At 45.8% G+C, this 25,299-nt stretch overlaps 1 protein-coding gene across 4 annotated transcripts in view; it reads left to right on the top strand.

The window, feature by feature from the left end:
- The window catches only part of TLN2 (talin 2), a 196,189-nt gene extending 171,755 nt beyond the window's left edge, over positions 1-24,434 (top strand). For 3 of the 4 annotated variants that reach the window (XM_017506174.2, XM_037730529.1, XM_017506175.2), the window contains 6 exons: positions 97-221; positions 13,651-13,776; positions 15,733-15,795; positions 15,883-16,110; positions 18,841-18,966; positions 20,357-24,434. In XM_017506174.2, the coding sequence (XP_017361663.1) occupies positions 97-221; positions 13,651-13,776; positions 15,733-15,795; positions 15,883-16,110; positions 18,841-18,966; positions 20,357-20,485 (797 nt within the window). In that variant the 3' untranslated portion in view covers positions 20,486-24,434. The remainder of the gene's footprint in view (positions 1-96; positions 222-13,650; positions 13,777-15,732; positions 15,796-15,882; positions 16,111-18,840; positions 18,967-20,356) is intronic. The other variant, XM_037730528.1, reaches the window with a different exon arrangement.
- Positions 24,435-25,299: the final 865 nt, after the last annotated feature.

Raw genomic sequence — 25,299 nt, forward strand, 5'->3', positions numbered from 1 at the left:
GCCTTCGTGCATGCAAATCCAGACGTTGTTTGTAATTAAGCCTGTGCCCTGAGGTCTGCAGCTACCAAGCATCACCTTCTTTTGGGCTGATTCTAGGAACGGAGTGGGTGGATCCGGAAGACCCAACGGTCATTGCAGAAACGGAGTTACTGGGGGCTGCAGCATCTATTGAAGCTGCCGCTAAGAAGTTAGAGCAACTGAAGCCAAGAGCAAAACCAAAAGTAAGTGTTCATTTGTGGTTGCCTGTCTGGTGTCAATGAGTCTTTCAGTGGGTGGCTGAGAAATGGAGCTAGGAGTACTGCAGGGAGTTTAGCTCCTTCCCCAGGGTCAGATTAGCAAGCAGAAAACCTGATCTACCTGCCCGGCACTGTTTTAGAGTATGGGGGTTAAAAACAGTGGATGAGTCTTTCAAGTTAACCACCCAGAAAAATACCTCTGGGTATCCAAAGGAAGAACTGGGGCATTTCCAGTCTTGATTTAGTTCCATTATCTAAAGCAGGTGTTGGATGCTTCCTGTCGGAAGCTCCTGTTGCTGGATAGGAGATTGTTAGCCTCCAGTTTTCTGGGTTTTTTTTTTTGCTTTTTACAAAGAAATAGCACTGCTGGGAATCAGAGGGCAATGAGAACTTCAAAAGTGCACCCTTGCCAGGCTTTTTCAGATATGCTGGAGAGGATGGGTAGCTGGTTTGTTTTTCCCATCTGTGTTTGTCATCTAGATAAACGTCTGAAACTTAAGATTATATGTGAAGAGAAATAGCCATTTAAAGGAAAGAGATACTATTAGATTAGGCAGGAAGACGGACACTTTCTGAATAAAAGGATGATAAGCTAGGGCTGTCTCCAGGGGCAAAGCCCCCAACCCTGGTAAGGTAATATCTGCCTCCCCACCTTCCATGACCATCTTCAGCAGGAAGGTGGCAGAACCAGAGGCATCCTCTTTTTCTTCCAATTCAAGTAAGCCCTGGTGGTACGTGTAACTCACCAATTTCTAAGGACCCAGATATGTTTGGAAATAAAATCTGGCTTTTCCCCTCAGGAAAGGGTTGGATTCCACCAATTTAGGTATACCTAAAAATGTATCTAATTTTGTAAGACCAAGGTATGGAATCTGGGCCCTGAAATAGAGGAGACCACTCAAAAACAGTGTAGTGTATGAAATAAGCACAGACTGGGTCTGTTAAGCTTGGGAACACTCTTAAAACCTTCGAATTCTTAGAACCAACCTCCTAATAGTCGCTGTGGAGTCAGGAAAGGCACTTAAACATTTTCTCATCAAGATATAACTTAAAGATTTTGGCCTCCGATGTCGCGGTTTACCATGGTTCTCTCTGCTGGCCTCCACCTGAGAGTCTTGGTTTGCCTGGTATCATCAGAGTTTTTCCTACAAACTTAAGAGCCCAGTGTGGATGTTGAGACAACTCCATTTTCTGGTTATGCCTTTGTTTCTGCTTTGTCGGTGAAGTTAATCTTGAATGAAAAGTACACTTTAAACTTAAAGAGTCAACCATTAACTAAGATTTAGAGGTTTGGCGCATAATGTCTTTCCATTTCCTCGTCTGATTTATCACGAGTGGCCTCTCTTGGGGAGGGCCCTATCTGCTAATGCCGAAGCCATGTCAGTTGACACATTGGTTCTCCTGGAGAATGAGCTGAGTGCTAAGTAAACATTAACACTCACCGTATTCTAAGAGCTCCTATTTCAGTGTCTTTCCCTTTGTCCTTCTTCAGGGTCCTTCTGAGCTCTTGTCTGTGTCTGTATCCTGGTTTCCCCCTGTCTGGTCATTCACTTCTTGATTCCAGATGGGAAAACAAAATTATTAAAGTTCTTACCCCATAGGACTATTATTATAATAATTAAATAAGATGGTATAAGAACACTGCCTGACACACAGTGAGACTCGGTAGATAGTAACTGTATCACCATTATCGTCATCATCACTGAAAATATGTGTCTGGGACTTTTTCCCTAGGAAATGCCTGAAATAAAAACTATTCCACAGGCCCCCGAGAAAAGAAAAATAGAAAGCTCACATTGTTCAAGGGCCAAGCATGTGCCAGGCAGTCTTTTCTAGGTACTTGACATGGACTCACTCATCTGATCCTTTCAAAAAGTCCATTCGAGTCAGAAGCACCAAGAGGCAAATTACCTTACCAGGGTCAGACCACCGTCACTCAGCTGGGAGGCCTGCGTATGGCTCTGGGTGACAGTTTTAGTCTATATCAGTCCCTGTTTCCATGTGCCCACTCCCCATTGTCAGAGAAGGCTGGTCTAGTCCCACTAGGGCCATTTGTGGTTTATGTGTGCCCTTTGAGCTACTAATCCCACCTCTGGGAATCTGTCCTGAGGAGGAAATCCAAGAGGCGAAGAAAGTTGTATCCTGTGAGAGGGTTGTCCCTTGCAGCGTTGTTCATAGTAATGAGCAGTTGGATGTGACCAAGTGTCTCCTCAAAGGAATAATATTCAGCTGTGAAAAATAATGGTTGCTAGGACTGTGTAACATGAAGAAAATGCTCATGGTATGACAGAAAGGATGCAGAATTATGTACTCATGATTACAACTGTAAAAAAAATACCTGCAGATGAAGAAAATAAGTAGGGAATGTAGAAGAGTGATGATGGAAGGGTGTGTGTTTTAACCTTTTATAAAACAATGGTTTAAAAATAACTGCACCTTAAAAATTAATGGTGACTGCTGAAGTGGGCCAGTAAGGACTCCATACAGTACTCTAGGATCATAGAGCCTTTGTGTTTACATTGAGGGTTTTTACAGGAAAGCCAAGGAATCCTTTGGCCAAGGTCAAGGTTAACATAACTGATGATGTGAATCCTTTGTTTGAGGGTTCCTACCTTAGGTCACTCCCATGATATTAGGAAGGGTGCATGGTACTTCTGGAATGCTTTACAATGGTCTGAAGTCTTTCTCTCTACTGCCACATGGATATTATCTATGAACCTGTTTTGAAAAACCTTCAACCCAAAACATAGTTTTTGCACCTGCCTAATAGGGCAATACACTTTGCAATAACTTTTGCATGAAATAAAATATCCTGTTTGCCTTGATAAAGGAATTTATTTCCCCAATTACAAAACAATAACAACAATCTGACACCAAAATCAGCCAGTCTTTAGAGGTTAATCCCTTCTCTGCATTCTTTCCCAAACCCTTAAAAAAATCCTCAGGATACTATAAGTAAACAATGGCTATTACATCCCTATAACCCTACCCTTGTACGCACAAGCCATGAGTATAAAATGAATATGTCTCCCTTCTGGGGAGTATTCGTACTGCTTTCAAGAAGAGTTTGGGGAGGGACAGTAATTTTGTTTAAAATGCGCTGCTCACCACATTCTCAGGTTGCCTGCTTTTAAAGGAGAATGGCTCATGGTTTATCATGATGATTCTGGTATATTTCCACCTCAGACTCCTAAAACTTAAGCATCACTTTTTGCCTAGAATCTCCCAGACATGCACGGTTGAATCCGCCGCTCACCTGGGGAAATGAGAATGTCAGTGAGCTCTGGTGCATGTGCTGACAGTATTGTTAATGGCGCCGTTTCCACACCTGCAGGCAGACCTGTGCTCCAAAGACAGGTATCGGAGTTGCTGCAAAAGTGACCACCCCCTGCAGCCGTAACCTTCAATACTGTGCCTAGTCTCGAGCTCAGTCAAACCTGGATGCCTTTGCTGCAGGCCTCTGTGTGATATGTTTGATATATTAGGTTGTTATTTAATCCAACTATATATCAAACATATTCCTACAGTGTCTTGCCCTGTCTCCGGGGGTTCCTAATAAAGTTTATAAGGCAACAGGAAAGAACACGTTAAAAATCACAAATAGATTTAGAAGACGGAGCACTCATTACAATTCATGTTATATTCCATTTCTTCTTGTAACGTTTGAGACCTGTACCAGTATTACTAGATTATTTGCTTATTACAGAAACAAATAATAATGATTGATGTTTCATAAGAGCCTACGATATTTTGTGTGGCTTAGTTTTGTGCAGTGATGAATCAAGGAATTCAATGTGCTCGGTGGAAAAAACGGTTCCAACTCATGTCTGTGACATAGAATAAAGGTCAGGATCATAACCTCGAACACATCTAGATTTATATTTCATTTTGGTTCATTTTTATCCTGATCTTCAATTCATCTTCAATGAATAAGTTCATGTCAGGGTTTCAGCAAAAATTCAAGGAGCACGAATCAATTTTCTGTAACTTTCCTTTCTACTCACAGTAACAGAATGTATAAACCAAATCCGCTATATCAACTGCGTGGATAGTGAGTCAGTGGGCTTTATACAAACCTTGGATAGGACTAAATATATCTCATGAAGATAATATGATGTTCACTGAACTCTTGAAATTTCCTGTTTAGGTTAACATGTCAGTGGAGGTTGGTAATATTTAGAATAAGCCAACAATCAGAAAATAATTATATAGCCTAATTGACTGTGGCAGGAAGTTTGGGATTATGATATAGAAAACGTTTTTTTCTGGTACATAACAGCCTTTGGTTGGTTTTGACCTCTTCATTATAGAAGAGCCTGTGAAGTACGTGTGAGTTTATTCTGAGTTCTCTCAACAAACGACTGTGAGCACCGCTTTCTGGAAAGAGCACTACTGTGTTCATAGCTCAGTGTTTTAGAGGAGAAAAGGTGTGAGCAAATGGTTTAAACAGCCAGTCATGAAAGCTTCCCCTGAGTGTCTAGAAGTCATTGCCACATTGCTTACATGTGAATGCATAGTGATGGGGTTGCCAACAGCAACAGGCGAGAGAGGTGATGGCACAGGAGAGGGTCCTGCGATGTTGGAGTCCCGGAGTTACACGATGGAACCTGTCTCTGGAATCCCTCTCCATTGAGAAGCGATCTGTATGTGTCCGCAGGTCTTCTGTCAGGCGGGTTTCAAGATGCTGCCCCAATCGGTCCCTCCTTCACACAGCTCGAGAACACTGGTTTTGAGTTCATGATAACTTGCTGTCTCTTTTCCATGGCCATCTGCCATTTCAGTCAAACAGTTGACATTGTTTGACTGAAATGGCAGATGGCCATGGAAAAGAGACAGCAAGTTACCATATCAAGAAAAACATGGTTCCAGAAGGTCCTGCAGACGAAGCCCATTGGCTTGAATTGATGTGATTTTTTTTGTTTCTTTGGGTGACTTTGTCACTGACTGGCATGTCCTCTGTGTTGATTAATATGGTGAAGGGAAAAGGAACCAGTTGTTCAGGGAGGAGGACAAATGCAGCATCTTTTATATGACTGCACGTGGGCTTTGAGTGACACTTGTTGGTTCCAGACCAGGGGCATACAGAGTGTGAAAAGCAAGTTTGGGGCTGGGTGTGGTGGCTCACACCTGTAATCCCAGCACTTTGGGAGGCTGAGGGGGGCAGATCATTTGAAGCCAAGAGTTCAAGACTAGCCTGACCAACCTGGTGAAACCCCATCTCTACTAAAAATTCAAAAAAAAAAAAAACAAAATATCTGGGCGTGGTGGCACGCATCTGTAGCCCCAGGTACTTGGGAGGCTGAGGCAGGAGAATCACTTGAACCTGGGAGGCAGAGGTTGCTGTAAGCCGAGATTGCACCGCTCCACTCCAGCCTGGGTGACAGAGCGAGACTCCGTCTTAAAAACATAAATAAATAAGAAAAGCAAATATGAGAGAACTCACCAGTACATGTACCCAGGAGACGCCCCTCCAGGATAGACCAGTAGGCCCTTGTCAGACCCTTCATAGACATAAAAAGGGAACTTAAGATGTAGGGAGTGTATCTGATAAATCTTGGAAAGAACTCTGTTATCTTTTGTCTGTGCTTTCTATATAGACATTCAAGGGCCCCTTTTCCTTTTTTACAGAGAGCATGACAAAATCTTCAATTTTTCTTAATCAAACAGAACTAGTAATTAAAAGATTATTTCAGTGGCCTTGCTTTTCATTTTGAAAACAAAAATACAGCAATGGATACTAGGGGAAAACTACTCCCAAGATACTAATCATGCAAGTGCGGACCTTTTCCAGGGGACGCTGCATGAACTGGCATTTATTCCGCGGATGCAGAGGGTATAGTCCCTCCCCGGTCACAGGCACAGCCATTTGGCAGTTTCTTTCTCGGTCACTCATGTTGCCTGTTTAAGGTGTCTCCAGAGCTTTCCCTGAGACAAGGCCAGCTGTCTGTGTCTGGCTCTTGGCAGTTCCACTTGTTCTGGGAGGTTTACCTTTAGTTAGAACTAGTAAAGGTGGCAGTCCTGAAGCCACCCCATCCGTGGGTCCTCCCGAAGAGAAACTGATCTAACCCTTGTAGAGTTTGGGTCTTTGGATACAAGCTAAGGCCTCCCTCAAGGCATCTCTCTGTTGAATACCAGAAGCAAACTAGTGGCAGCCAAATTTGCAACAACAGAAAAGAGAAATGTGGCTGCCTGCCCCACTCCAACTTCCAACTGGCAGGAACACGCCTCACTCCTGTTGCGGGAGTTCTAGGCATTGGCCTCCTCCTTTCCCTCAAGGACATTTAAATTAAATGCAAGATGTTCACACTTTAAAAAATATATATCCAAGAGGATTTTTTAAAAAGTTTCTGATGCACTATGACCTGATTTTTAGTAGCAAGCATTCTGCAAGACTGAGTAATACCGAGCAAAGCATGAGCCCCCACTGGAGAGCTGATAGCAGGGGTGGTTCTTGAGTTTGTGGAGCCAGCTGTGAGAAGGGTGGCCGTTGTGTTTTGTTTTTAGCTTTCAACAAGGCGTTCCCTCAAAGGAAGTTTTCAGGGAGGGAGGCAAGCCCTTTGGCCATCTCCTAACGGTGCCTTATGCTCCTTCACCTTCAAGTTCATTGGGGGAAGGAGCTAGGGGATTGCAGGGTATAAAGAAAAGGCCAAGAAAGAGACAATGGGAGGACATTCTCTCCCTGCCCAACACTTGCCCAGGACCCAACTGGGACAGTGGGCAGGGGAAGCGGGTAAGGGTGTCGGGTGGGGGTGTTGGTAAGGATATTGAGGAGGCCAGGAGAGGTCAGAAGAGAAAAAGTAGTTCCTGCTTATTGTAGTCACCGCCTTCTAAGGGAAGTTTAATTTGGAACTGTCCATGTCTAGGCTAACGGACCAGGAAGGTTGAGTTGCTCCTCAAGTGACAAACAGAAAACTGAGTAACTGATACCTGGAGAACGGCAGTGAAGACCCCACAGTCACACGGCCAAAGTACAGAGCAGTGGCTGCGACCCAGATGGTCCCACTCACTCCCGGTCGGGTGCTGAGAGAGAAGCTGGTACCCATCTATGCTCATAGTTTTTAATTGCTTATAGTTTTTAATTAGTTGTTCATAGTTTTTGAGTATCTCCTATGAGTCAGCCATGCTTTACATTTACTGATCATGTACTTGTAAAGACCCCATCAGACCCGTTAGAAGGGGAAATAGGCTTAGAAGGTGAATGAATTAGTGCGAAGACCATGTTCTCAGAACCCATGAAAGGCCAAATGCCAGAATGAAAATAAGGAAAGGTCACCCCCTTTTCCTTCTCCCCTTTCCATCCCACTTCCCCTACCCCCACCATTTCCTCTTCCAGGGGACATGTAGCTCCTGAAACTTTAAACCCATCAGAGCATACATATAGGGGTCTCAAATACTCTCCCAAGTGAGAAACGGGGGAAGGGAGCCAACCCAATATGAAACCTTTCCCAAGAGGGATCTCACTAGGCCTCTGACTTTTTAAAGATTGAGCAGGAAGGTCTGCATGCAGGGAAGAGGTCAACTACAGGGTGTTCAAACCTTTCTAGAAGCTACCAAAAAGCCCAGGTGAGGATAAATCTGTCATCAACATGAGTCAGCTAGACAGCCCAAGAAAAACGATTGCTAAAAGCTGGTGGGCACCTGGCCAATAGCCTTTTCAAGTGGAGGGAAAGGGGGAAAAGAACATTGTATCAAAGAAGAAGTTAGATTCAGCACCCAGAGGTAGCAGCAAACACCTTCACTAAGCAGAGTAGATGGTTAGTTTGTACATCCGTTCACTCTTTCTCCCGCTGCTGTCTTGTTAAGAGCGCCTCTTGGTAAAATGCCACTGCATTTACATTTGTATGTCCATGCATGACTAAATGTCACAAACTGAATGCTAGATGAGGGATGCAAGTAGAGTGTACAGTTAACAACCCTAGGCCTTAAACGGAGCAGGAACCTGCTCCTAGCTGTGTGTGCACCTGTCCACCATGGCTCAGGAGTGGATGTTGATGATATGGATGCTTACTCTGCATTTCTCTTTCTCCCACTTTGTGCAGTGTGCTCTGGCTAAAGTTGGGAAACTAATTTTGAATGGATATATTCATTCAGCAAATGTTGATCGTCATATGGGCTTCTCTGCCCGATTTTGTGCTATAGAGACACAGTCTTGCCTCGGAGGGGATCACAGCCTGGTAGGATTAAGTTAACTGGTATGTGTTTGTTTTCCTGAGTTCAGGCTAGCATTTCCTGCAGAGTAGCATGTAACCATGTCTATAAGAAATACAGATTTCTGGCTCCAACCCCAGACCTACCAAAACAGTGTCTGCATCTTTAACCAGATCCTCAGGTGATTCTGCAGCAAGGGCTATCCATTTATTTTTCTTTTACAGTTTTTTTTATGTTCAGTTTTTGAAGTTACATAGTAGGTATATATATTTATGGGATACATGAGATGTTTCGATACAGGCATTGTATTAGCTTGTTGTCACACTGCTTGCATAGACATACCCAGGACTGGGTGATACATGAAGGAAAGGTTTAATTGACTCACAGTTCCACGTGGCAGGGAGGCCTCACAATCATGGCGCAGAGTGAAGGGGAAGCAAGACATGTCTTACATGGCAGCAGGCAAAAGGGCTTGTGTAGGGGAACTCCCAACAGATCTCATGAGATTTATTCACTATCACGAGAACAGCACAGGAAAGATCTGACCCCATGATTCAGTTACTTCCCACCAGGTCCCTCCCGTGATTGGTGGGGATTGTGGGAGCTACAGTTCAAGATGAGATTTATGTGGGAACACAGCCAAACTATATCAGGCTTGCAATGTGAAGTAATCACATCATGGAGACTGGGGTATCCATCCCCTCAAGCATTTACCTTTTGTGTTACAAACAATCCAATTACAGTATTCTAGTTATTTTTAAATGTACAATTAAGTTTTTGACCATAGTCACCCTCCTGTGCTGTCAAATAGTAGGTCTTATTCATTCTATTTTTTTGTACCCATGAACCATCCCTGCCTCCCCTTCCCCCCAACCCCTCACTGCCCTCCCTAGCCTCTGGGAACCATCCTTCTATTCTCTCTGTCCATGAGTTCAATTGTTTCGATTTTTAGATCCCACAAATAAGTGGGAATATGTGAAGTTTGTCTTTCTGTGCCTGGCTTATTTCACTCAACATAATCATCTCCAGTTCTATCCATGTGGTTACAAATGGTAGGATCTCATTCTTTCTTATGGCTAAAGACTATCAGTTTATCCTGTTTTTGTTTTTGTTTGTTTGTTTGTTTGTTTGTTTGTTTTAAGACGGAGTTTCGCTCTTGTTACCCAGGCTGGAGTGCAATGGCGCGATCTCGGCTCACCGCAACCTCCACCTCCTGGGTTCAGGCAATTCTCCTGCCTCAGCCTCCTGAGTAGCTGGGATTACAGGCACGCGCCACCATGCCCAGCTGATTTTTCATATTTTTAGTAGAGACGGGGTTTCACCATGTTGACCAGGATGGTCTCGATCTCTTGACCTCGTGATCCACCCGCCTCGGCCTCCCACAGTGCTGGGATTACTTTGGGAGTAATCCACCCACCTCGGCCTCCCAAAGGCGTGAGCCACCGCGCCCGACAGTTTATACTGTTTAATGGAAGTATTAAGTTCCTTGCTTTAGCTTGAGGCCAGTAGTTACAAAGAAATATAAATAGCCACATACACAGGATTAGTCAAAATCTTTAAAAGATTATTTTAGCGGGTCTTTACATGATTTAATTGTTGAAAGAATGAAAACCCAGAAGTGGGGACCCTCTGTAAACCACAGGGACATATCTGACTCACCCTGGTCAGGTCAGTAACATCTCAGCTAAAGAGGATCTTAAGACACCAACCAGCTGAGCCTCTCTGGTGAAGAGGTGGGAATGAGAGCTCCCTGTGAGGGCCCACCCTCCAGATTCTTCCCTGGAGTCAGTGTGTACCGTGTTGCTCTTCTTAGTCTCCCTAGTGTCTCAGCTGCAGTGGGGACTATTCCATTAACAAATTGTGCATTTTAATTGTGATTCTTTATTTAGGAAATTCCTTTGAAGACCAAGCCAATTCTGTTTCTCTTCTTGTTGTGATGTGGTTAAGTGTGTGTCCTTCCTTCCTTCTCCTTTATTCTATTCTGCATGCTGGGGGGAGCTGGAACTGAGGGGGCATCTGGGGTTTTCACCAAGTCTCCTTGACTTGGGGAGATCCCGTTTTTTCTAAGGCTACAAGTTGTATGGTATGAGGAAACATTAAGCGTTGGTGTCTGATTTCAGCAGTAAAGATAGGGTGTACAGTCTGTCTTAGTCATAAACCTGGCATACAGGAAAATAGGGACCGAAGAGTCAAAAGGCAGGTCTCATCAGGGTACTCCGCCCAAACTGTAGCATCTAACATTAGCACCCCCATCCCTGTTCCCATCCCAGTCAGCCTTAGGAGAATCTCTAATACTCTCTAATCAGAGCAAATGTCTCCCAGAGATAAGGCCTTCTGCCATGTCTGTTTTAAAGCATAGAGATGTTATGGAAAGAAAAATTAAAATTCATCAAAGAGCATTATAACAGTTGCCATTACCAGAAAAATCTGTGGGTGTCAAAAATATTTCCCAGTTGAATATCTATTTCAAGCTTGTGTTTAAAAAAAAAGAAAATTCCCAGGCAGCGGAAGATGTGGAAGAGGCTCTAAATCAGTTGTGATGAGATGATCCTATCAGATCTACCCTTGCTAAAGACTTAGCATTTAATTTTAAGGAAATTTCATTTTTGAAAATCTTAAAATTTGGGAAATCAGAAATCTAACAGAGTATTCCACACTGTGGACTCGGGCGTGGAACCCATAGTGTAGCTGAGGCCACCTGAGGCAAGAGCATGGGAGAGTTCAGGAACCGCCACGAAGAGCTCCCATGAGCCTCTGTTTCCTCATCTGCAAAATGAGATGAGTTTGGAGTCAAAAATCCTGTGATTTCCCTAGTGCTTTAATCTGTTATGTGCCTGACATTCTTTGGCAGAATGAATTTCCAGAGAAGCGCTTCATCTCAAGGTTATTAAAATATATCTTTTAAGATGTATATTATTTATATATATTTAAACTAAAACCTACTATAATTTACTTTGGACCTACTACAAGAGTTCCTTTCATGTGAGAGTGTCTTAAAATGGATCATTTCTATATTTCAGTCACCAAATTCTATACTCCACCAATCAAAAATGAGTCCAGTAGAATTGCATTCATTTCTGTCCTGAATACTCTTAGAGCAAGACTTGCTCAGAAATAAGAAGAAACCCACAAGTTTGTCTCAGAACTTCTGAAATGCTCAGCGTTCAGAGCCACTAGAAGTGCATTGAAATTTTATTTTGATAATGTGAGTTGTAAAGAAAAAAAGATGAGCACCTTCCATGGGTTAAGATGTGGCCATGAAGAACAGAGAGCTGGAGAGGAATTGTATCCCTGCTGTCGGATGTTTTACATGGGAGCATGAGCAGCTGACTTTGAACCTCCGGCACAAATCATGCCTCACTGATGCCTTAAGGGGTGGCTTCGGCTAAAGTGCCTCACTTTGGAGTCAGATTTAGGTTTAGATTCTGATTGAGATTCTTCATGCTGCCACATGACCTTGGCCCAATAATCTACCTTCCTGAGCTGGGGATTTCTCACTGTAAAAATAAGGATAAAGAGAGGCCAGATGCGGTGGCTCACACCTGAAATCCCAGCACCTTGGGAGGCTGAGGCGGGTGGATCACCTGAGATCAGGAGTTCAAGACCAGCCTAACCAACAGGGACAAACCCCATTTCTGCTAAAAATAGAATTAGCTGGGTACGGTGGTGCATGCCTGTAATCCCAGCTACTGGGGAGGCTGAGGCAGGAGAATCGCTTGAACCCAGGAGGTGGAGGTTATGGTGAGCCGAGATTGCACCATGGCACTGTAAGCCTGGGCAACAAGAGTGAAACTCCATCTCAAAAAAATAATAATAAGGATAAAGATAATTCCAATATAGGATCGTTTTTCTTTTTTGATGAGAATTAAGTCAGTGTATGTAGAAGTGCCTAACAAAATACTTGGTACATGGTAGGCACTGTTAAAAATGTATTGCTGTTGCACAAAGTGCGAATATCCGTAATGCCACTGAATTGTACACTTGAAATTGAATAAAAGGGTAAGTTTTGTGTTACATGTATTTTACCAAACAGACAAAAGTATTCCTGGGCCTGGCTGTCATCTCTCAATGCCTGAAAGGTACCAGCCACATCGTCAGCACTGTGTGACCTGAGGTCAGCTTAACTAGATTGACTTAGTCATGGAATGTTATCCTGCAGGGGATCTTGGAGGTCCAATCTCACCACCTCCCACAAAACTGTGGTGCTCCAACCCATGCAGCCTGGGACCACAGTCTTTAAACTTGTCCCACTTCCCCAAAGCTTCTCTTCTTGAGTTGTTTTAGCAGCAAAGGCGATGGTGGTGAATTTAGACCAGAGCTTAATGGTCTGATAACACCTACACAATGGTGCCCAGCGTTCTTCCCAAGGTGGAGCTGTGCCTCGGGTGTCCAAGGGGCAGAACAAGCTCCGCCTTGATGTTGTATTGCCCTGGTTTCCTCTTCACCACTGGGCAATCTGTGGTTGGTCTCTAACTCTCTTGTTGCTCAGCCAGTTGCTCAGGAAATGCCAGTGCTGTTTTGCTTTGTTTTTTACCCAGGAAAAAGACGACTTTGGCAGAACTGATAGCCATCTTTTCTTTTTATTTTGGTTCATTTTTGAGGCTTAGGCTCTTGAAGAGAGTGAGTGCCATGATCTACTTTTTTGATTTTGATGTATTATTTCAATTTTGGTTATTGATGTTGCTAAAACCATTTGAGTATACTTTATTCACAGTGAATGTATATCTCTAAAGATTATGTTCCAGAAAATGAGTCTGTCTTTGAATTTGCTGATTTCATATTGCTGTGGGATGTCAAGCTAACGGCTTTTTCCTTCTGGTGTGCGGGGGAGGGGCTGCAGGTGGGGAGGCATCCTGACCTTTCTGTCCTCGTGTTGCTGTTCACAAGGTCAATGTATTAATACTCATGCCACCAAACAGCACACTTAAAATTAGGTCAAAGGATAAAATTTGTGTGATATGTATTGTATCACACAAAGAAACGTATTGCTGTGCCTGGCCATTAACTCAATGCCTGAAAGGTACCAGCCACATCTTCAACACTGTGACCTGAGGGTGGCGCAACCAAATTGACTTAGAGTCCTGGAAGTTGGCACCGGAGACCTCGGGTCTGCTGCTTGTTAAGGAACGGTCCCATTTCAGGTGTGGCTTATCAACGGAAAACAATAGGCAGGTGAAGAGCCAGGTGGCCCGGCAGTAAGTGGTTTAGAAGAAAGAGCCCTTTGTCGATGTGAATTGCATGTGATGCTGTTTTCTTTTGGTTATAGCAAGCGGATGAGACCCTGGACTTTGAGGAACAGATCTTGGAAGCTGCTAAATCCATTGCTGCTGCCACAAGCGCCCTGGTCAAATCGGCCTCGGCAGCCCAGAGGGAGCTGGTGGCCCAAGGAAAGGTGGGTAAAGCCGCTGACCACGTGTGGGACACTCACATAAGGAGAGCATCTGAGGGCCCGGGAAAAGAGCTGCAAGCCTGTGTCCTGACCGAGGAAACGCATGCGATACCTTCCCTCCCTCAACCGCCATTCTCTGTGCTCAGCGACAAAACTATAGAATTCAGACCAACAGAATAAGAGGTTTGGCTTCTGGGCCTCTCATCTGCTTCTCGTTAAGGAAAGCTTCCCATTCCAGGCAGTGATTGGGGCCTGAATGAGACATTTATATTCCCACTGTACATTAGGCGGTGTAAAGATGTAAACTGTCTATTTTCCTGGTGGGCAGCTTTATGATATCCCTTGTCAGTTCCAAAGGGCGCCGATAGGACTGTCGACCTGAATGCTGTCCAGCTTTGCAGTTAGCTCTTTCCTAAGTCTGCTGGTGAAAGGGCCAGTCGGATTTTAAATCTGAAACTTCATCTCTAGTCACCCGTTCTGTCTGCTTTAGCATAAAAGTATAGTTGTTTTTCAAGAATTCAGAGGATTGTTAGTACATTAGTAATGCTGGATATGGAACAGTCTTCTGATTTAAAATGTTCCCTGTGTCTTGTTATTTCCATACACATGGAACCTTCCTTTCCATATTGGATTTCAGAGAGCCTCTCAAATGGAGAGGCCCTACAGAAACCTGACAGGCTGTGGGTTCAGGAAATTTGGTTGCCATGGTTATCATTCACTTCTGTTTGTTTGATATTAAAAGATCTTTGCTGTCAGCCTACAGATAGGTGGACGTGAGCTGTGTTTTGGCCCAAGAACTTGCAGTGTAGACAGGAAGGTTGTGCCTGATTGTAGGTTCCAGGAATTCTCCTGTGAGCTTAGCAACGTCTTAGTCTAGTCCACATACCTTGACTTCTCCCTCTAAACCATTGCGTTGTATGTTACTCGGTACTGGTCCATGTCCATCTCCCCACCTGGCACACAAGCCGTTCTCCCCATTCTTCCCGTCAAGCCCCTGTCCAGCCAGCGGAATGCGGACCTTGCCCATCTCGTCCGTACTTAGCAAGTTCTTGCTGGCTGGTCAACATGTAAAGACCGCAAATATGTCATTGAACAGAACATCCTATCTTAAAAAAAAAATCCTGGTTATTTCAACATTGATAAAGGGCTATGTGTCCGCCATGTTGCTTAGATACTGGAGAATCTAACTTGGATATGGCAGAGTCCCTATCTGTCCTCCAAGGAACTTACATGTTCAACCATTTAAAAAGTTGGTGAAGGAGGTTCAGCCGGATTTGGGTGAACTATGGGATTATAGACAGGACCTTGGAGTTTTACCTGACATTCAGCAAGCCCTGATACGGTGCCTGTCATTGCTGACACATCCCCTATTTCATATTCAAATTGAGATACTCTCTCTTGCCTCACCAGGCACGTCCCACAAGCGTAAAGGTAATTTCCTCCTGTCGCTTCTCCCTCTAGATCTGGACAGAAAATGTCCTACTTGTTGCCGTGATTTCTAAATAGAAACAGAGATATCCATGTTTCTTCCAGCCTCTTATTTCTCTTCCATCCCTGACAAAATGGTCTATTTCCTTAAGACAAGGGTCTGCTCTCAATTGAACCAGAGGGAGGTGCACGTAGTGGCTCCCGCATTTAAAATGGAGAAAGCTCAGCAGAGGAGTAAGTGTGGAAAGACAGCCCCAGGCCACCATTTCTGAGCAGTTTCCTAGAAACGCAGTACCCTGCAGCTAAATGGAGTCATTCTTAGCATTTCCCATTGCCTCTTGGTGGTGAATCCTGCCAGGATGTTCTGTGCAGTCTCGGCATGGCCTGAGTCCCACGTGAGAAAAGTTGCTCCATTCTCAGGCCTGTGCTGGTGTCGGGAGGCACCAAGTGAGGTGCAAGGTGTGGGAGGAAGGGCTGCAGGCCACAGGGGCTGCCTGCCCTCATGGGCGATTTCTCCACCCCGCTCTCCAGGTGGGCTCCATCCCTGCCAACGCTGCAGACGACGGACAGTGGTCACAGGGGCTGATTTCTGCTGTGAGTTGCCTTCTCCTTCCAATTTGCCTTTTGGGTCCCCTGAGGGAGGTTTGGGCCTTGGGTCACTTCTCTGTTGACTGTCCCCAGGCCCGGATGGTGGCGGCTGCAACCAGCAGTCTCTGTGAGGCGGCCAATGCCTCCGTTCAGGGACACGCCAGTGAGGAGAAGCTCATCTCATCTGCCAAGCAGGTCGCCGCTTCCACGGCCCAGCTGCTGGTGGCCTGCAAGGTGAAGGCCGACCAGGATTCAGAGGCCATGAGGCGGCTACAGGTAATGGTCACTGATGCTGGTGGGAAAATACTCCTGTTGGAGCGGGTAAGTATCACCAAAGGGGACAAGCCTCACTTCCTTGGCATGACCCACCAGGCCTTTCATCAGCCAGTTCTATCCACGTTCCAGCCTCATCCTCTACTTCGTGCATTCATGCATCCGCCACTGCTGCCCCACCGAGCTACCATTCTCTTCGTGTGCCTTCCGGTCTCATGCCCTGGGGCCCTGCTCCCCACCAGCCCAATCCAGCAAACCCCTGCTTGTCCTCTGTGACTCAGATTGAAAGTCCCCTGTTCCGGGAAGCCCTCCTTGACTCCCAGGGCTTGGGCAGTTTACCCCCCACTCTGTCCTTTGAGAGCCCCTCACCAGACCAGTCAGGTTCCCATCACACGGTACCCACCAGTGCAGGTCGGTCTCTGAGCAAGCTGTGAGCCTCCTAGATGCAGATCCCACACCTTCATCTGTGCCTACTTCAGAGGAGGCCTTCAGTCAGTGTCTGCTACAGAAGGGAGCAGAAGGACTGCGATTATGTGAGACCGTTGCTGAGGTTTCCCAGAGCCCAGAGAACATGTTACGAAGGTGACAGTCAAGTCCGTCCCAGAGCTGATTAATTATAAAAACATTTTAAACACAGTAAAAGAAATGCTTAAATGAGAAAAATCGCATAGCCCCAACATCTTCATATATCAAATGTTATCATTGTTTCTATTCGTTTTTATTTACATACAAAATAATTTTGTCCAGTTGTAATCATGGCAAGATACATTCTGCTTTCTTTCACGTAACATTTTATCATATGTAGTTTTCCTTGAGGATAAGGCTTCATTAACTTCTCTATGCAAAGCTAGCTGGCTCATTCTTCATGAGTCTCATTTTTAATGATTGCATGATATGACTTCAACTGATTATGCCAGAATTTCCTTATACTTTGGACATTTTGTTTCTGATTTTTGAAATTTTTTATCGTAAGTGTTAAAATGCAGATTGTCTATATTGCTAAAAGTACGTTCACATCAGTCATGAAGCAAATCATAAATGGCAGAAATGTTGGAACAATTCTACCAAAGCTCAGAGCTCTTGTATTGTGAAAGGCCTAAAGTGCAGTTCTGGTGTTTGTTTGGCCCTCAGGAGTCCCTCTCTGACCCACCGCCCTCATCTTTATATGATGCCTGGGATAAACCCAGAGAAAAACTGAGGAGCTGTGTGTTTATGAACATGTGATTTCTGGGTCTGGGGGACACTTCTGAGGAAAACTTCAGAGTTAAGAGACACCTGGGTTCAAGTTCTGCTTCTGCCATGTATTAGGTCCATCATCTTCTATAAATCAATCACTCAAAACTTTTCAGGTCTTAGTGGCTTTACCTGTAAAATGCTGATAGAGATATCCATGCTGACTCTTAAAAGGGTTGAATAGGAGAATGGATATGTAAGTGCTTGTTGACGTCCTAAGGATTTACACAGGTGGAACGTAGCGTCACTCTTGTTCCCATCTTTACCGATTTAACTGGATGCTGCAGTGTCATATTTGAGCCTTTTATAAATGTCTCTCTCAGGAGTTCGCTGGGGCTAGATGGACCTATGTGCAGATCCCAGCTATAAAACTTGGCTAGCGGCAAAATCTTGGCCAGGTTTCTTACCTTGGTTTCACATCAGAAAAGTGGGCCAAAGATTTCTAACCTCATAAACCCTTTAGCGACTAAGCACACTGTGATTACTTGTCAAGTATTGATTCCCTTCCAATCCTGTGCAAGCCTTCATAGTTTGCAGTGGTCACTTTAGCTTACAGACCAGATGGGGCAGTTAAAGAACTCCCAGCTTTCTGTTGGCAAACCCTCAAGCACAAGCTTGAGTCGGGGCTGGACAAAAATACAAGAGGTTTAATAAAGCCTTAATGACCTTGAGAAGAAAATTCCAAACCTAAGCTGGTGGAGAACACATCCCTGGGGACATACTTCATGAGCATTAAGAATAAGCCAATGCAGGCAACAGCCCTTAAGGAAGATCAAAGGAAGACTGAAAGGCTCTTCTGTACCTGTCTCTAGCAGTTCATTGCTCCATTTTAGAGTCGGTGGTGGAAAGCCCAGCTGAGACCCTAAAAGTAAATGCAAAAAGCCCTAGTTACTGTGAAGCCCCCAACCCTTCCACACAGTTAGCCCTTCATTCCTTCAAAAAGCCTCCGTGAGCACCAACCGTGGACAGCCACAGTGCCACTCCTACAGATGCAGGGACTCCAGTCACTGCCCCTGCTCTCAAATTGCTGACTGTCCAGGAGGGGACAGCCAGCCCCAAGGGTGCAAAGAATCTGGCACAGTGCAGTCCAGGCACCCAGAGGGGTAGGGTGTGGTAGAGCTAAGGCAGGCAGGCAAAAGCAATGTCTGAGCCAAGTCCTCAAGTATATGCTTAATCAGATGGAGGCCGGGGAGGCGGTTTTCCAGACCCAGTAGGCAGAACTGAGGCAGGCTTCTGTTAACACATATATCACATGACTGGGATCATTTATTAAATACTTACATAATTGTAATTCTTCTCAAAAATGCATGTTCCCTGGGGGCCAGGCACTTTGTCTCATTCATCTGTGAGTGATTAGGTAGGTGCCAGTGTTGGTAGAATCCATGGATGGATGGACAGACAGATGGGTACTTGCTGGCTAGAGAACTTGTTATAATTGGATAATAAATTGACTTGCGGTCTCACAAACTGTACCTTCATGTCTGTCCTTGCCAGGCCCAAATGGCTGTTGCTAATGAGATAATGTGCGTTTTGTTCACTCTCCAGGCGGCAGGAAATGCTGTGAAAAGAGCCTCAGACAATCTTGTCCGTGCAGCCCAGAAGGCAGCCTTTGGCAAAGCTGACGATGACGATGTTGTAGTGAAAACCAAGTTTGTGGGGGGCATTGCTCAGGTTTGTGATTAAATCAAGAACAATGTTTACTTCCTGAGACAGTTGTTGGGTCCTAACAGCGAGGCAAAAGAACACTGACTTCACAATGAAAGTTTATTTCTTCCTCGTGTAGCAGAGATGGTGTGGTATTCCCTTCCTCTCTGAGGACCAGATCCATCTGCCTTGTTCTTTTACCACCCTGGAGATGTGACCCTTGGCCACTTGGTCCACATGGGCTCAGTAGCCACCTCAGCTTTCTGTCTGGCAGGAAGAGGGAAAGGAGGGAGGCCATGACCCTAAGCTGCAGGCATTACTTCCTCTCACATACCATTAGTCAGTACTTAGTCACATGGCCAACCCACCTGCACGGGAGGCTGGGCAATGTAGTATTCTTTTTTTGAGTACTATTGGCCTAGATAAAAATCAAGGATTCTATCATAGAAAAGAGGAAGAACAAAAATGGAGGACGGTAATAATATTCTCCCAGAGCTTTTATACAAGCAGGTAGGATTCAGACTTGGGCAGGATTGCATTCTCATGCATGGGAGTAAGGAGAAAGCTCCAGGAAGTCAGGCTTGTACTTTTTGATGTGTCCGTCGTGTAAATCCATCGTAGGAGACTGTTGTATTTATCCGTTCCAGGAGTGCTGAAGTTACTCATTCCTCATACCTGCCTTAGCTCTTCCTGAACCACGCCCTGTGTTTGGCTGTGCACTGCATGTGTTTTTACCAGAATGTGTTTCTCCATGCACTAATGCCATGAGAAGTTTCACAATGAAGGATCTCTGAGCAATAAGGCTGGAGAGAACTGCACTCAATAACCCTGCCCTGGTAAAGGCTCTGAAAAGCCAGAAAAGGAACTGACTTGGCTTTTTTGAACACAGCTTACCCTTTTCACACAGTACCTATAAGCAAGTCTTCCTCAGATCACACCTTCAAAGCATGAAATAAGCATTTGAGGGCCCTCTGGTGGGTCAGGGCTCGGCTTTAGCTTTCCCATATCTGGACCAGGTCCTCCTCCACTAGCTGGGTGATTCCAGAGAAGTGGACCTCCATCTCTCAGCTTCAGATTTCTTACTGAAAAGACAAGGCTGACAACAGGGCATGCTTCCCAGGGCAGCCACTTCAGTGAAGGGACCGTCCACGTAGTGTGTTCACACCAGAGCCTGGGACATAGTAGGGCTGCAGTAGAGGTTTGCTGTTAAATCACAGGCTTGTTTTCATGGCTCAGCTGGGTCATTAGTCTCAAAACCCAAACAGTGACAGAGGCTGGTCTCCAGAGCCAAGAAGGCTGTTCCTGACGTCCTGCTGTGCCTCACGGTGGCAGGAGCCTTGATAACTCCCGTGAGCAGTGGGGTGGGAGGGTTTTCTAGAAAGCGTTAGGTCCGTCCAGCTTATTGCTTTCTTTCTAGATCATCGCCGCCCAGGAAGAAATGCTAAAGAAAGAGCGAGAACTGGAAGAAGCAAGGAAAAAACTCGCCCAGATCCGCCAGCAGCAGTATAAGTTTTTACCTACTGAGCTGAGGGAAGATGAGGGCTAGGGTGCAAGCCAAGATGGCGAGCCCCAGGGGATGGCCCTGCCTGAACTGGACAGACAGTGCTCTTGAGATGCTGGGCACTCACCTGGAAACCGCCCACCTTCCCCGGGACGAACCTGGGGCCCTGCGTGCTTGTTCTCACATCTGTCCCATCGGCACCAGCTGCATGATCGTGATGTCACACGGTACAATGTCCTACCCACAGCTCCTCCGCCGCGTCCCCTCATGCCTCACTGTGTCTCAGGAGAGAGGGGTGCACGTTTCGTGGACTGTTACCAATGAAGAAGAGTCAGTATTACGTCATTCTCAGACACTTTTGCTGTTGTTGGTCCTTCTCTTAGGCCTGCTCCTGGACCTCTTTGTGATACCATAATAGGGAAAAAAATAATGGTTCAGAGGCAATCATTGATGTCATAGAATATTCTTCCTCTCAGAAGGAGACAGAAGCTGGAGTTGGACACGGTCAATAAAAGCCAGAAACACAAACCCATGTGGACTCTGGGAGGGTGACTCAGGTCCTCCTTCCATGTCTTGAGCACTGGCTCACCCCGGGGGCAAAAAATTCCTGCTCCTGTTTGCACGCTTTCTTGCCTCCGTGTGTAAGCTCCTTGTACACCCTAGACCCATCTTTATCTTGTGGCCCAGAAAATTGAACGATGATTTTTTTTTTTCCTCCATAGTCCAAAGGGCAGAGTTGTGGGAGGCCGTCAGGGCGTGGTGAGCAGGGGCTGTAATAAAGTATGTGGGCTCCGTACTCTGCAGACGCTGTTTCAGTTCGTACAGATTCATCCACACAAACCCCCGTCTCCCAGCTGACAGTGCAACGCCCATCTCCTCGGTGTCCAGGGTGGGGACTCTGCTAAATAAGAGCTTCCTCAGTGACTCATCTTTAGGTCCCACACTGGTTTTATGCCTTCAGAGTGGTCACAAGTCCAGATTGGAAGGTGTCTGCTTACAAACCTGTCCCCTGTCCTCCAACCCAAGATGCCTTTTTTCCCTCGGTCTTAATATCTGTAAAATCTAAATGCATCCCCAAATCAATGTGAACCTTTAACAAGATAGTTTTACTTATTATCGCAAAAGTGAAGATACAAGATTTTTTCAGAGTCCATCTTCTGGATGCCACACTCCCAGAATTGCATATTTTGCCCCTCTTCTTTCCCCTTTTCTTTTCAGAGTCCTCCCATGGGAAGGGCACCTGAGGACCTTGAATTTACCCTTAATCTGAGCCGTTAGCCAAGGCAGTGCATGAAAGATGAATGGTTTGTGGGACAGAGTCTAACGCCAGGTAGCAAGAATGTTTGAAAAAAGTCATAGTGTGGCAGATAAACGTGAATGGAAGTACATGATTTTCAAAACTGGTAACATTAAAGGCACTCACCCTCCGTATGCCATCATGTCTCGTACTCCATCCACGCTGTCGTTTCGATGTCCCACCGAGGGGGGAATGTTGCTCCTTTGGTCCTCCAAAGATGTCACCCTTCGAGCTTGCTTGATGATCTTTCGATCCTAGCCCATGTCATGGTTTAAAAACATATAATTAAACTTTTGACAGCTTCCCATATTCCTAAGCTATTTGTAAGTGCTGCACATACTGGAATTTTTTTTGAAAAGGAAAAGCAAGTGAGTCTGTAGGGCACTGAGTGTGTGGACGCCAGTTCTGAAGAGGAGGGGAGCTGCTGGAGCCCGAGCATCTTGAGGAAAAGCCGGCATGCCCTCAGCTTGCCCTCTTTGAGTAGGGCTGCTCCAGCACCTCACGACTACCCTGGCGGGACACAGAGGAGGGGCACAGGTGCTTCCAGAGGTACTCAGGATTCAGACCCCAATGCTCAGGGTCACGATGTGTTCATGGCCTCCTATAACAGGACTCTGGGAACCCCTCTGTGGCCCAGCCCACTCCACCCTCTGTTTCTCTGCTGTGCCCCAGACAGCTGTCCCTCTTCCACCTGTCCCTGTCACATCCTGGAATCCCAGGACTGAGGCACGAGCAGGCAGTGAGTTCTTCCACCCTGCCTCAGAGTTGCTTAAAACCTTTACTGCATTTGATACCAGAAAAACCTCCGGAGACAAACCAAGTGGAAAGGCCTGTCCTTTACAACTCTTAACAGCCACTGAAGAAAGTTTCTTTTTGTAGCAGCTATATAAAGACTCTCTTTCTGGAGTTGTCCAGTCCTAGGAGCTTTGGGGAGTCTGGTTCTCAGTTATCACCTGGTGTGGTTCCGGTTTCTCATCTGTCCCTTCCTCACCCACCCTGTTTATGTGTATGTGAACAGCCTCGTGGCTGGCGTGGTGGCTTCTCATTTCATAAGATGGTTGAAGGACAAAGCTTTGGACATTATTTAATAGGCACTACCGCGTGTCCTCGTTCTTCAAAGGAAAATAACACAGGCATGAGTTCAACTGGGAGTGTGAACTTTCAGAGCATCTAAGTAGAGGGTGGTGTCAGGGTAACAGTGATCCCAGGTCTGGAGCACGGAAGTGTATCTCTGTGTGAAGCGGGAGCAGGTATGTTGCTATGTGTCTCTCTTCACACTCCTCTACTCCTTGAGGGCAACGAACTGGGCTTTGAATCATTGGACTAATCTTTTATCCGCCAGAAATTGCTGTTTCTGATGGCCAAGAGGGGAACCTGTACTTGATTTCAGAATGGCCTAGTGATTTGGAAATTTGGGTTTTACTTGGTTCTGCCTTTCAGAAGTCTTTTAGATAGAGATGCTAAGGTCACGTTTGGTTAAATGAATAGCACTTATTTAAACTTTGCCAGTGTCCAGCCAGCCCTGGCCCTGGCCTCCCACGTAGGCAGATACCTTGATTCCTGATGGGCCCTACGCAGTCTAACTGCGGCCCCTCCAGCTTGGCTGCTGAGGCAGCTGCCCAGCCTGCAGTCTATGCCTGGGCCTTAAGAAGTGAGCTGCCTGTAGCCTTGCCGGCACATACTTTCATCAGGGAAAACCTTTTGAGCTGCTCCTGAGTCTCACCTGCTTGCTTTCTGGCTTAATGCGTTTACAGGCAACTAAAGCCTGTTCTTAGTTTATCAAAAAATCGTAACCAAAATTCACCACAGCCTAAGAGAGTAAACCTTACCTCCAAAGTGATCCCAAGGCCAAAACCTCCTGAAGGAACCAGACACAGGGGAAAAGTGGTGAGCAAGCCATGGTCTCTGCTCCTGGGGAACTGGCAGGTCTCTCCCTGAGGAGGCTTGGGTTCCTCCCTAGCAGGTGGTCCCCAGAATCTTCTCCCTCAGCCCTGAGGTTCAGGGCTCTGGAAAGGCCTCTGGGATTCTGGCCTAAAGACCCCAGCACAGACTGTCCGCATCCTCCATTCTCAGATTCCTGGAGGAAAGGTACCATCTGTTGACCAAGGGGCTGGCTGCTAGAAATTTGGAGACGTTCACCTCAGGCTAAAGGGCAGTGGTCCCCAGACAGAGTTCAGAAAGCCAAAGATCTTAATAGCTATGCTAGTAGTGGCTCTGGTCCCATCTTGCCACAGTGCTGGCCTCCAGAGGCGACCTCTGCTGGGGAAGGTATCTCTCCCAAGTACCATGTTGAAAATGTCCTGAGGCTACTGCTCCATATTTCTGAGCCTGTGCTTGGTATGTTATGTGTATGATCATTACAGATGAGTATGTGCAGAGCTTCGGCTGATTGAGTTTTTTTAATGCTACATTAAAGAGTTATTTCTTTTCAATAAAAGAGGTCTGGATTTGGCCTTCCTCTGAGCCCACCTCCCAGCCCTCCAGGGAGCATCAATGTACCTGAGTCACTGTCAGCATCTCTTCATCCCACAAAACATGAGGCTCGGTCTCATTCAGCTGCCTCTCACCAGCCTGCAAGATCCAGAAGAAAATAGGAACACCCATGTCTGCCTGTGTCATGTCTATTCACATACATTAATTTAACCACATAAGTTATTTTTTTTTTATTCGCCAGAAATAAACCTTTAAAGAAACGAACCTGTGTGGAGGACTCATGGGAACGGGAGGAAGGTGGAAAAGAAGGGGATAGAGTCCATCCTTATCATGAGAGTAAAATTCCACCTTGAGGACAAGATAGTTACCACAGTATGTAGGGAGAGAGAGCACATGCGTGTGAGTGAGTGACAGATGCGAAGCCACAGGGTGCCAGTGAAGTTCATGCAGTTTTGCCGACATAAGAGTTAATTTGGAAAAATTGACCTTGAGTGGGAAGACAGTTATTTTCCTCTGAAAGGAGCAGGCGTCCTGGACAAGTAGCTCGGGGGCTTTTTGGCTTTGTATACCACCTCTGTCAAAACTGCACAGCTAAGTAGGGAAGTGCATATGGGGTCATCTCCATACATGACCCAGGCCCTGACACAGGAAAGTTAGATTCACTTCTGACAGCTGAGGCCACAGCTGCAACCCCGAGAAACTGCCAGGCCCCCCTTCCTGCTTTGGGGTGGGAATTGCTGGGCCAGAAGTCACTGTTGGGGGCAGCCAGACTTAGAAATGTGAGGCATTTTTAATCTGCAAGAGGGGGTGTCAGAGAATCACCATAGCAACCAAGAGAGTCACTGGTGTGTCTAACAACCAATAAGAATTTTTTTTTCACCCTTAAAAGGATGATTTAGGATATCTAAGCCAGTTAATAATGAAGGTTTTTATACCTTTACTTAACAAGAACAACAAAAATGAGGTTGGGCTGACGACACCCAAAACGAAGGCAGTAAGCCTGAGCAGATCAGGAAGGGGTGAGGGGACTCGCTGAGTCTCCTGGGTGTCAGCTCGATGCTGCTGGACACTCGGAGCCCAGCCCTCGGCAGCTGTGGGGAAGGTGGTATGGCCATTTTGCAGAGCGGCA

This window comes from Cebus imitator, unplaced genomic scaffold (assembly GCF_001604975.1).
Source record: "Cebus imitator isolate Cc_AM_T3 unplaced genomic scaffold, Cebus_imitator-1.0 Scaffold350, whole genome shotgun sequence".
Classification (NCBI taxonomy): Eukaryota; Metazoa; Chordata; class Mammalia; order Primates; family Cebidae; genus Cebus; species Cebus imitator.